Source organism: Hydra vulgaris, chromosome 02 (assembly GCF_038396675.1).
Source record: "Hydra vulgaris chromosome 02, alternate assembly HydraT2T_AEP".
Taxonomy (NCBI): domain Eukaryota; kingdom Metazoa; phylum Cnidaria; class Hydrozoa; order Anthoathecata; family Hydridae; genus Hydra; species Hydra vulgaris.
Window position 1 is genome coordinate 50116802 of NC_088921.1, and position 12596 is coordinate 50129397.

The 12596-nt window shown below is 25.7% G+C and overlaps 1 protein-coding gene across 3 annotated transcripts in view; it reads left to right on the top strand.

Moving 5' to 3' along the window:
• The window catches only part of LOC100207156 (coiled-coil domain-containing protein 180), a 105879-nt gene that overhangs the window by 62683 nt on the left and 30600 nt on the right, over positions 1 to 12596 (top strand). For all 3 annotated transcript variants that reach the window (XM_065791253.1, XM_065791255.1, XM_065791254.1), the window contains 4 exons: positions 1704 to 1816; positions 6731 to 6798; positions 7007 to 7049; positions 9373 to 9476. In XM_065791253.1, coding sequence (XP_065647325.1) covers positions 1704 to 1816; positions 6731 to 6798; positions 7007 to 7049; positions 9373 to 9476 — 328 coding nt within the window. The remainder of the gene's footprint in view (positions 1 to 1703; positions 1817 to 6730; positions 6799 to 7006; positions 7050 to 9372; positions 9477 to 12596) is intronic.

A 12596-nucleotide genomic window follows, 5' to 3' on the forward strand; every position in this document is an offset into this window, starting at 1 on the left:
ATTATTTTAACATAATTATTTTTTCAAAAAACTTGGAAACCCAGAACAATGTAGATGTATATGAAAATTAAAAATATGCTACATTGCATAGGTAAGACACCAATTATCATAAAGCTAATATTTGGCTAACACAACAGAACTATAAATTATTTTATTTATATCTTCCTTACTTTACAACTTTTTAGTTTTTCCTTACAATATCATAATAAATTTGAGTAATCAATTTCAGCAATTTCTGATAGGTTAGTATCAGAATTACTAGTTGTAGAGTTATAAATCATCTTTAATACTATGTTATTTATATTTGATACTATGGATGGTACATTTTTATTTTCTTTAAAAACAATTAGAAGTAAAAACTAAGATTAGAAGAAAGACATTAGTTGCTATTAGTAACTATTTAATAGTTGCTATTAGTAACTATTCATAATTCGTCACTGTTTTTGATCCTGGCGAATAGAATGCTTTTGTTGATTATTGTTGGAAAGACTTTGTTTTTCACTTTTAATTAGAAAAAATTTACTGTAGTTCTATTCACGACTAGATTTGAATATAAAAAAAATTAAAACATTTAAATAGTGATTATTTACTACATATAAATTTAGTCAGGATGAAAAAATCTATTTTACTTATCACTAATAATGGTTTTTTTGAGTCACAAGAAAAGGACTTAACGATAATCATTCACTTAATCTTTAGTTGTTTATTATGTAACTAGTCTTATGAAACTGGTAGGCTGGGTCTTTATAGCCAGAGTTAATCAGCTCAACTTGGTTAAAAACTAAAAACTTTTTCTTTGTAATTTATTATTTTAATAATTTTACTATTTTAAATGATTAAAAATGTTTGTTCATGTTTTTGTTATTTTTTTTCACATTTAGTTTCTTCTTTTTGTTTTTTGTTTGTTTAATTGTGTGTGACTTTTACAGTGCTTTTACATTATTTTGAAATATCTAATTGATATACTAATAATTAATGCTATTTAAATCCAAAAATTTCTAAAGTTTTGAAAAAAGGTTACTGAGTAATTTATATTCTGTCAATTTTACCTCAAACAGCTTAACCTTTCCACACAGATGATTCATTGCACTAAAATTTAGAATAGGGTAAGCAAAGTTGCACATTGATAAAGATATATTGCAGATGTATTGCCAATGTATTGCAGATGTATTTCAGATGTATTGCAGATGTGTTGCAGGTTGCAGATCTGAATATTTCTATAATAATAATGTTAAGAATGCTATTGACACTAATTTTAGCAACAAAAACTTTTTTCTGCTTTATTATATGTTTGTTAGATTACCCATAAATTCTTATTGTTTAAACATATTTCAGAGCCTAAATTTTGTAAAAACAAATCTTACATTCTTAACTTTGTGAAGAAATCTCAAATTCTTAACTTTGTGAAGAAATCTCAAGTCTTGTTTTATTTTGTTTTGTAAAAACCAAAATGAAACAAGACTTTTCTAGTTTTGTAAAGATATTGTATAAAACAAAATTGATTTATTGTTTTATACAATATCTTTACAAAACTATTGTAAAGATATTGTATTGAAAATACAATATCTTTACAATAGTTTTGCATTGAAAGAATACAAAAAAACCCTAATGCTTAATAGAAAGAGCATAGTGTACTAAATTGCAAAATAGGTTCTTTACCCCAAGATTTCAATTTTTTAATTACTTTTGAATATACTTTTTAGCTGAACTTTATGCACATTCTGCAAGAGTTTCTGAACACAACACAGCAGTGGTTGAATCTATTGCATTAGTGAAGAGAAAAGTTCAGGAGGTTCTTTACAACCCTAAAAAACAGGTAAAGAGTAACTTTTATGCTATAAATATAAATATAAAGACACATTTTGTGCAGTATATATTAAAAAAAAATTATTTATAATTTACTATATTCTTATTTTTGAAATATTTACCAATTAAAAGTATTAAACATTTAAAAATACTTCTGGAATTAAAGTTTGCAACTATTTAGTTTTCTGTTACAAAATTTAAATGCAAGTAAGTCCCTAACAAATTACTACATAGGAAACTGCATATATATATATTTTTTATTTTGTTTTTTTCTATCCTTTATTTTAAAAACTCCTACATACAAAATAAATTAATGCATATGAAATTGCATATTGTTTCATTTAAAATGTATAAATTGAAAGTGTTAGTTTGGTTGATAGTGAAGATATCAATAATTTGTTTGGTTGTTAGTTGATGGTGAAGCTATCAATAATTTGTTTGGATGTTAGTTAATGGTGAAGATATCAATAGTTTGTTTGGATGTTAGTTGATAGTGAAGATATCAATAATTTGTTTGGATGTTACTTGATAGTGAAGATATCAATAGTTTGTTTGGATGTTAGTTGATGGTGAAGATATCAATAATTTGTTTGGATGTTAGTTGATGGTGAAGATATCAATAATTTGTTTGGATGTTAGTTGATGGTGAAGATATCAATAGTTTGTTTGGATGTTAGTTAATGGTGAAGATATCAATAGTTTGTTTGGATGTTAGTTGATGGTGAAGATATCAATAGTTTGTTTGGATGTTAGTTGATGGTGAAGATATCAATAATTTGTTTGGATGTTAGTTGACGGTGAAGATATCAATAACTTGTTTGGATGTTAGTTGATGGTGAAGATATCAATAGTTTGTTTGGTTGTTTGTTGATGGTGAAGATATCAATAGTTTGTTTGGATGTTAGTTGATCGTGAAGATATCAATAGTTTGTTTGGATGTTAGTTGATGGTGAAGATATCAATAATTTGTTTGGATGTTAGTTGATGGTGAAGATATCAATAGTTTGTTTGGATGTTAGTTGATGGTGAAGATATCAATAGTTTGTTTGGATGTTAGTTGATAGTGAAGATATCAATAACTTGTTTGGATGTTAGTTGATGGTGAAGATATCAATAATTTGTTTGGATGTTAGTTGATGGTGAAGATATCAATAATTTGTGTGGATGTTAGTTGATGGTGAAGATATCAATAGTTTGTTTGGATGTTAGTCGATGGTGAAGATATCAATAATTTGTTTGGATGTTAGTTGATGGTGAAGATATCAATAATTTGTTTGGATGTTAGTTGATGGTGAAGATATCAATAGTTTGTTTGGATGTTAGTTAATGGTGAAGATATCAATAGTTTGTTTGGATGTTAGTTGATGGTGAAGATATCAATAATTTGTTTGGATATTATCAATAATTTGTTTGGATGTTAGTTGATGGTGAAGATATCAATAATTTGTTTGGATGTTAGTTGATGGTTAAGATATCAATAATTTGTTTGGATGTTAGTTAATGGTGAAGATATCAATAGTTTGTTTGGATGTTAGTTGATGGTGAAGATATCAATAATTTGTTTGGATGTTAGTTGATGGTGAAGATATCAATAGTTTGTTTGGATGTTAGTTGATGGTGAAGATATCAATAGTTTGTTTGGATGTTAGTTGATAGTGAAGATATCAATAACTTGTTTGGATGTTAGTTGATGGTGAAGATATCAATAATTTGTTTGGATGTTAGTTGATGGTGAAGATATCAATAATTTGTGTGGATGTTAGTTGATGGTGAAGATATCAATAGTTTGTTTGGATGTTAGTCGATGGTGAAGATATCAATAATTTGTTTGGATGTTAGTTGATGGTGAAGATATCAATAATTTGTTTGGATGTTAGTTGATGGTTAAGATATCAATAATTTGTTTGGATGTTAGTTAATGGTGAAGATATCAATAGTTTGTTTGGATGTTAGTTGATGGTGAAGATATCAATAATTTGTTTGGATATTATCAATAATTTGTTTGGATGTTAGTTGATGGTGAAGATATCAATAATTTGTTTGGATGTTAGTTGATGGTTAAGATATCAATAATTTGTTTGGATGTTAGTTAATGGTGAAGATATCAATAGTTTGTTTGGATGTTAGTTGATGGTGAAGATATCAATAATTTGTTTGGATGTTAGTTGATAGTGAAGATATCAATAGTTTGTTTGGATGTTAGTTGATGGTGAAGATATCAATAATTTGTTTGGATGTTAGTTGATGGTGAAGATATCAATAGTTTGTTTGGATGTTAGTTAATGGTGAAGATATCAATAGTTTGTTTGGATGTTAGTTGATGGTGAAGATATCAATAATTTGTTTGGATGTTAGTTGATGGTGAAGATATCAATAATTTGTTTGGATGTTGTTGAGATATCAATAGTTAGCTAAGTCTTAGTAAGCCATGTTATGAAGGAAAAGAGAAGTTTTTTGGTAAATAAATTAGTAGATGACTTCATTGTTCATTGTTTATTGAACATATAGTTGACCTCCATTGTGTTATATTTAACTAAATTACTAAACACTTTCTCAGTGTATTAACTAGTCTTTATTTAGTCCATTGCATGAACAACTCACTATTGTAGTTAACTAGGGGCTTTCCTAATAGTTTCTAAGTTTTACGAAAAGTTATGTAAAATGAAAATTAATTAAAAAAAAGTAAAATCAAAGCAGCAGTGGCGCAGTGGTTAGAGTTCTGACCCAGAGGTCAGAGGTTCGATGCCAGCTCAAGCCCAATAAACGATGAACCTCCTATTGAAATGCTCTGTGATAATACCTTAAGCACCTAGGGTATTATCACAGAGCACTTTAATAACTACAAAATAAAAAGATTAAAAATTAAAATAGTTTAAATAAAAAAGTTATAAAAAAATGATTACTTAAACAAAAATAAAATACTTTTTATAAAACAATTTAAAATTTTGACTAAAACATGTTATTTTGTAGACATCAAGTCTTTTCTTTAAAATAATGTTAAAGCATTTGTTACAGAGTTTGTTTTAAATAAATAATGCTTTAGCTTAAAAAAAAATAAAGAGAATTTTAATGCTATAAATTTCTCTTTTTTTTTTTTTTTTGTAATGGACATTAACTTTTTTAAACTACTACAGTATGATAAATTACATCAAAACAAGTTCAATTTAAGAATTAACTCAATTTAAAAAAAATGTAGAAATGTACATTGTATAATGTATATATGTATATGTAAATATTATACGTATATACATATAATGTAAATACTAGTAAATTTAAGGGTGCCTGTGGTGCTCTTTTTTAGCAACCATCTATATAAACACCCAATATATATAAATCTATATATATACAAACCTATATATGTAAACACCCAAGTCACTGATTCCATAACACTGAAAAGATGGTGCATTATAGTTTATAAAGATATTCTTTAATATAATTTTATAAATTTAAAATTTTTTCACAGTTTTTATTCAAGTCATTAAAATTACTACTGTGAATTATTTATTTCTTAATATAAATATCCATTTAGTATGCATAATATGTATTTTTTTATTTTTTGCTCCACTATTAATTATGCGTATTATATATATTTCTTTTATTTCTTAGCTTCAGTCACTTTTTAAAATAAAGTTTAGATTGTAAATGGTTACTAAAAATAAGCTTACTAGTTGCATATTGTAAGTTATGCACTGCTTAATGCTTTAAAATAAGATAACTTAAAAGAAATTGCAAAAGTACCCTTATGTTCAAAGTTTAGTTACCAAGGTGTTTAAAATAATTTGTCCCTCACTTGTTTAAAGTTTTTATTGTTATTTAAGGTGCAAAAGCTTGTACTCATAACTGTTGAGCAGAATAAAAGTAGATACTTCACAGCTCTTTTTCTTTTTTTTTCTATTTAATTTTATTTTGTTGCAAACCTCTGATGACTACATTTAAATATATATATATATATTATATATATATATATATATATATATATATATATATATATATATATATATATATATATAAAATTATATAAAATATTAATATAAAATTATATAAAATATTAATATAAAATTATATAAAATATTAATATAAAATTATAAACTAAATTAAATATTGAAAAAAAGCCTTTATAATACAAACAATTTAACATCTTTAATTATATAAATAAAAACTTGTAATTTTTTTGCTATAAATATAGATTTAAACGTGGAATTATATAAAATACTCATTTAATTTTTTAATGGTGGAGAATTTTTTGTGGTAAAGATAACTTTGCATGTGACAAACTTTTGCATGTTTGCAGTGATATCAAACAAAGATGTTTAAAATAAATATATTAAATTAGAGGATAAGCCTAAAAATAACTTACAATTTTTATCCAATTGTAAACCCTGTTTGAAAGAAATAACATTAAAGAACTTTTCTGCATCTTAGGTTGAGATAATGTTGCAAAATGTATGTTGTTTTCTACAACTCATTGATTAAAGAAACTGATTTTATATTGGTTAAACACTTTGAGTTTTTTTTAATTTAAATTTTATTAAATTTATTTTAAAACTGTATTAAATAACCCAGCTCAGGCAAAAAATTGATGTTTAATTTTTATTTCATTTTTTCTTTTGTGCTTAATGAAGCCTTTTCATTCCTCATTAAGTTTTTTATTTGATTTATTAATGACCTTTTTTTAAAGTTGCAAAAATGCTATTTCGTATATCTCTAGAATCAATTTTTTGTACAAAATTGTTTTAGCAAATTACCTAATTTGGCACTGAAGTTTTTTTCACTGTCGTTTGCAGAATATTGTTTTTGTTAACAAATTCTGTAAAATCGATTCTGTAAACACTGAGAGGAATAATTTTATGCTAAAATGTGTAGGACAGTCTGATGCTTCTGAATATTATCAAACCTTTTTAAAATCCTAATGTTTCTTTTATAGAGAGATCTTTTTTTATCTGCAATGGATAAACTAGAAGAATCTTTAAGCAAGGTGGCTCATATAAATGAGTAATAGTTTTTCTTTAAAAGTTTTTAAAATTTTATTATTATGTTTGTTGTTTTTATTATTATTATTATTAATAAGCTCTTTATTATTAAGGTATATATATATATATATATATATATATATATATATATATATATATTATATATATATATATATATATATATATATATATATATATATATATATATATAAATGTATTTCTTTTTTCAGATTTAATCAGGTTCAAGTGAAATGCATAGAGTGCTTAAACCAGGTGATTTATTTTTATTATTATAATTGTTGTATTATTATTATTTAGATTTTTTATTGTTCATTATTATTATCATTGTTATTATATATATATATATATATATATATATATATATATATATATATTTATTTATTTATATAAAATGAGTAAAAACAACTTTTGATGGAACTCTGAGTTTCATGCTCTTCGGCAATCATTAGCCATTGTGTATTTCGTCACTTAAAAACCATTTAAAAAATTAAAAATTAAAATTACAGTGGAACGAGTTCTGACGTTACAAAAACAAAACTAAACAAAACAAAAAAACATCAAAGGTATTTATTTCCCGTGTGCAAATAAGGATAGTAAAAAAAAGATTACAAACTTTTGATGCTTGGTTGTAGGGCTTATATTGTGCTATTATTTTCCATGTAACAGCAGGTTTTATATTTTTAAATTTTAGCTTCCATATTTCTTTTTAAAGTTCAGTGTCGTTTTTATATTTGGGTGCATTGAAAGGTTTAAAATGGTTGGCATATCTTAATTTAAAAGTGGTTTCACTTATACCAAAATAAACTTTATCTTTGAATTGAGGATCTCCAGAACTTACAGTGACTTGGTTTACAACATTGCTAGAAAGGCATTGTTTATTTAACGGACAAATTTTTTTATCTATGCAGTTGCATTTTTTTGATGTTTCATTTTTATCGCTTTGTAAAATTTTGATGTTATGTGCATTTGTTAAACTATAGCTAACTTTAATATAGTTTTGATTAAAAATTTTATGAAGTCTGTGTCTTACTGGAAGGTGTTGGTCAATTAAAGCTAAGAAGCGATTTCCAATTTTAGTTTCAACATTTTTGCTAAACGGGAGGTTGTACCATATGATTTTATGTTTGCAATGTTTTTTTGATTTTTGTTTTTTTTGCGGTTGGTAGGTGAGTTTTGAATTGTATCCTGATTTACATAAAGTCTCTTCATACGGAAGAATGGAATTATTGAACACAGCTTCATTTACTGCCACAGTCGATAATCTTAACTCAATAGTGCGAGGGATTTCTTTTATTACATTAGGTGGATGGTTTGAATCAGAATGAACATACATAAGTTGGTTATTTGGTTTATAATATGGTTGATAAAAACTGTCAATCAGGTTCAATGTTACATCAAGATAATTGACAACTTTAATATTACATTGGATGGAGATAAGAAGGTTGTTACTTTTAAAAATATTTATAAAATGCTTTTTGATTTTTTAAATTTGTTGGCCACTTCTGTTTTCAAAAATAGCAAGTCCGTCGTCACGATACAAGCCAAAATTGTTTTTATCATAATGTTGAGAGAGCTGAAACAATATAAAAATACCAACTAATTCGCAAACTTCAGCTCCATCAAATGCTCTCATTGTGACATCAAGTAATCCACCTCTTTTCTTTATCCAAGCTTCATCGTTTCTAAAAATTAAAGATTTTCTTGCATGATATATTAATTTTTCATTGTAATCATTTATAACAACATGTTGTTCGGCGAAACTGATTGCATTGGTAAGAGTTTTTTCACTAATAGATGGGTAAAAATCATTTGTATCAATAATTAGAAGTTTGCAAAGGTGTTTATTTTTGATTTTTTTAAACCAATCTATAACAAATTGGGTGCTTTGCCATTGATTCAACTGTAGTTTATTTTTTAATTCGTGAATAATTGTAGATAAAATAACTAAACTAATTCTTCCTACCTTGTTTTTCGAAGGATTTAAAAGGCGAACTGAAGGGTTGTTAATAAAATTATCCATATGGTCTTTTAAAGTAAAAAAACAGCCAGACGATTCGTTTATCTCAATATTGTTTTACACTTCATGGTGGATTAAAAGGTTTTTTCCTTCCTTATTTATTTGATCTTTTAGTTCTGGCATTGATTTTTTTGTAGGTAGAAGTAATTGTGTTTGTTAACAGTTTGTTGTATTCATCTCTAGATAATTTATACAAATTAGATGTTTGTCTGCCTTTATTAATGTTTTGTTCGACGTATGCATGGATTTTAAGTCTTTTTGCATATTATTTTGAAACTTGCAGTTTACTTTGCTTAAACGCACAAGAGTATTGGTATTATTATTATTATACCATAATAATACATTATCTATTTTGTGTGTGTATATATATATATATATATATATATATATATATATATATATATATATATATATATATATATATATATATAAATATATATATATTTGTAAAAATTTTATATAAAAACCAAATCGAATTACGAATGTCAAGTTTTGTTTTTTATTTTTCAATTTTAATAATCTTTTAGCTGTGTAGCCATTTTATTTTTTTCATTAAAGGTTTCACTAATAATTAGTAAATCTATCTCAGAACTGCGAACTGAATGCATTAATATCTTAAACAAGTCGAGAAGTGCAAACACTGAATTCAGCAGTTCAATGCGGTGAGTATTATTAGGTTTCCTTTAGTCCACTAAACTTTATTCCACTATTTATAAAGTTTTGTTTATTTATCCAAATTTAGTTTTTTTTTTAGTTTTTATTATTATTTATCTTATTTTAGTTCTTCTATTCATCTAAAGTGAGTTCCATTGTTTAATCATTATTTTAAGATATTTAGTCAAGTTTCATATAAATATTTATCTATGTTTAATTTCACTGCTAATCTGAATTTCATTTTACAATTTTCTTTTACAACTAGTTCACCAAACACCATCACAACAAATGCATAGCTAGTATGGAAGTATAGAACCATATATATATTGAAAATATATTTTAAAAATATTGAGTATAAAAAAATCAAAAAAAACTAAAAACAAAACTTTTTTTTGAATGTTATTACTTTTTTTTTTTCCTTCAAGGTTATTTAAAAATGAATATTTATCAAACCAGAAAACTTTTTGTCCAAGTTTAATAACTTAGAAATTCAAATACATTTGAAAAAAGGTTACTATATTTCTTTATCTGTTTTGTTGTAATTATAAATCATTGTAATTATTTTATGCATTAAACTGCCAAAAAGCTGCCATTCACCTTTACAAAACTGAAAAATAAATTAAAAGCTGGTATTCACCTTAACTAAATACTGAAATAAATAGTTGTAGTGGTTTATGTTGTTAAAAATAGTTATGGAATTTTTAGGAATAGTTTCAGAATATTATTCTTAACTTTTAGGCAGATAAGTTGAGCTAAATTCAGGCGAATTTCAAAATGAAAAATAATAACATATATGCATATATGATTACTTGTTTAAAGAAAAAGAGAAAAATAAACATCAGTTTTGTTCATAAAGAAGCAAAGCCAAAACTTTTATATTAGTATTTTGATGTCTTAAGCGCAATCTATATAATTTTAATATATAATTTTATTTGATATCTATATAATTTTAATGAAAAATTTAAGAAAGTCTTTAAAAGAAAAGCAATAAAATAGTCAGGAAAAAAAAGGACATTTAAAAGCATTAAGGCTTTTGTTAAGTACGATATTAAATTTAAGTTTTTTTTTTTTTGAGGAAACTCTAAGAGGACCTAATAGTCTTATCAAAGAGCACTGCTTTATAAGGATTAGTATTTTAATGAGTCCTTAATGAGAACTTAATATAATCAATGATGCTTATGTGCTTCAAGTGGGGTTCAGACTTGTAGCCCTTGGATTACGCTTGGCGTAGTGGTTAGAGTCCAATGCTCTAACCACTAAATCATGGCTGCTTAAAAACTAAACCTCAACATAAAAAACTCTGTAATAAGTTGCACTACCAAAAGCATTTGAAAGTTTTCTTCTAATCTAAGAAAAAAAGATCTTCTAAAATCACTAAAAAATTAGATACCACTGAGAATCTTTATTATTAGTTTAGAATAAGTGCATAATCTTATTTTAATTCACAAGATTTGTTTAGGTAAGGTTGGTGTCTAGACCTTAGCTTTGCAACGTTTTCACTCTCTTCACTTCATTAAGTGATTCTTATCAAGTTTGGATTATTTTATTGTTTCTTTTTTAATGTTCAGGATTGTGGTGAAAAAAAAAATGCTTAAGGGATTTGCTTAACAGAATTTTAAATAAAAATAGTTTTTCACATAAAGTTCTTTTTTTTTGCTCTTCATATTTATTGATATTAATTTTTTTGAACTACCACAACTTATTAAATTATTGCAAAATAGCTCAATTCAACAATCAACTCAAAAGAATGTAGAAATATTATAAGTAATGTTATCAAATGTTTACTTGGCTTCTGACTTTTTTTAATGTAAAAATATTTGTTTATTTTCACAACATTTGAGGCAATCATCTTTTGTCTAAAATTAAATTAATAAAAAAGATTTTGTTTTATTTCTTGGATACGTATTTGCAATTTTGCAAATAACAATTTTTTTTATTTCTGAAATGTCAGTGAGCAATAATGTAAAAAGTATTTCTTTTTATGTAGAATTAAATATTTTTTTTTTACAAAGTGATTCATATTTTTTTTGTTTTTGTTGTTAAAATGTGTTAATAAAATTACTTTAATATACAATTTATATTTTTAAGGTTTATAAGGAATTTCAAACAGGAATTTCAAATAAAAAGGTGGAAAAATGAAAAATTCTTATAAAGTTTAAATAATAGATAATTCTGGCAAAAAAGTAAAATTTGCTAATTGAAAAATAATTTATAATAGTCATACTAATGTTATAAAATGAATCAGGTTAACCATGTAAAACTAAGTATTACATGGTTAACTATGATAAATATAATTTTTATATAGGCTGCCTTATTTTAAGCATACATGCTTTTAATGAATGCTGCATCTTCTTATTCTGTAACTTCAGGGGTTCCTCAAGGTTCTATCCTTGGCCCTATACTCTTTTTAATTTACATTAACGATCTTCCAGATATTCTCACATCTAAGGTGGCATTGTTTGCTGATGATACTACCATTTATTCTTGTCGTGATAAGAAACCAACACCCTCTGATTGCCTGGAGGGGGCATTTGAGCTTGAAAAAGATCTCACTTCTGCTACAGCATGGGGCTCACAGTGGCTGGTGAACTTTAATTCAGATAAAACTCAATTTTTTTTAGCCAATCGTTATCGCAATAATTTAGATCTTCCTATATTTATGAACGGTGATGTACTCGATGAGTCACCTACTCTTCATCTTCTAGGATTAACTCTTACTTCCAATCTTTCTTGGAAACCATATATCAAATCAGTTGCAAAATTAGCATCTGCTAAGGTTGCATCTCTTTATCGAGCTCGCCACTTTCTTACTCTGGATTCTATTCTCTATCTCTATAAATCTCAAATCCGGCTTTATATGGAATACTGTTGCCATATCTGGGGCGGATCTTCTAATGATGTTCTTTCTCTTTTAGACAAGGTGCAAAAATGCATTGTAAACATAGTTGGACCTGCTCTTGCAGCCAACCTCCAACCATTATCACATCGTCGTAATGTTGCTTCTCTTTCTCTTTTCTACAAATACTATAATGGGCACTGCTCTAAAGAGCTAGCGTCTCTTGTGCCATCTACTAAAATTCATTCTCGTGTTACTCGTCATTCAATTAAGTGTCATCCTTTTTCTGTGA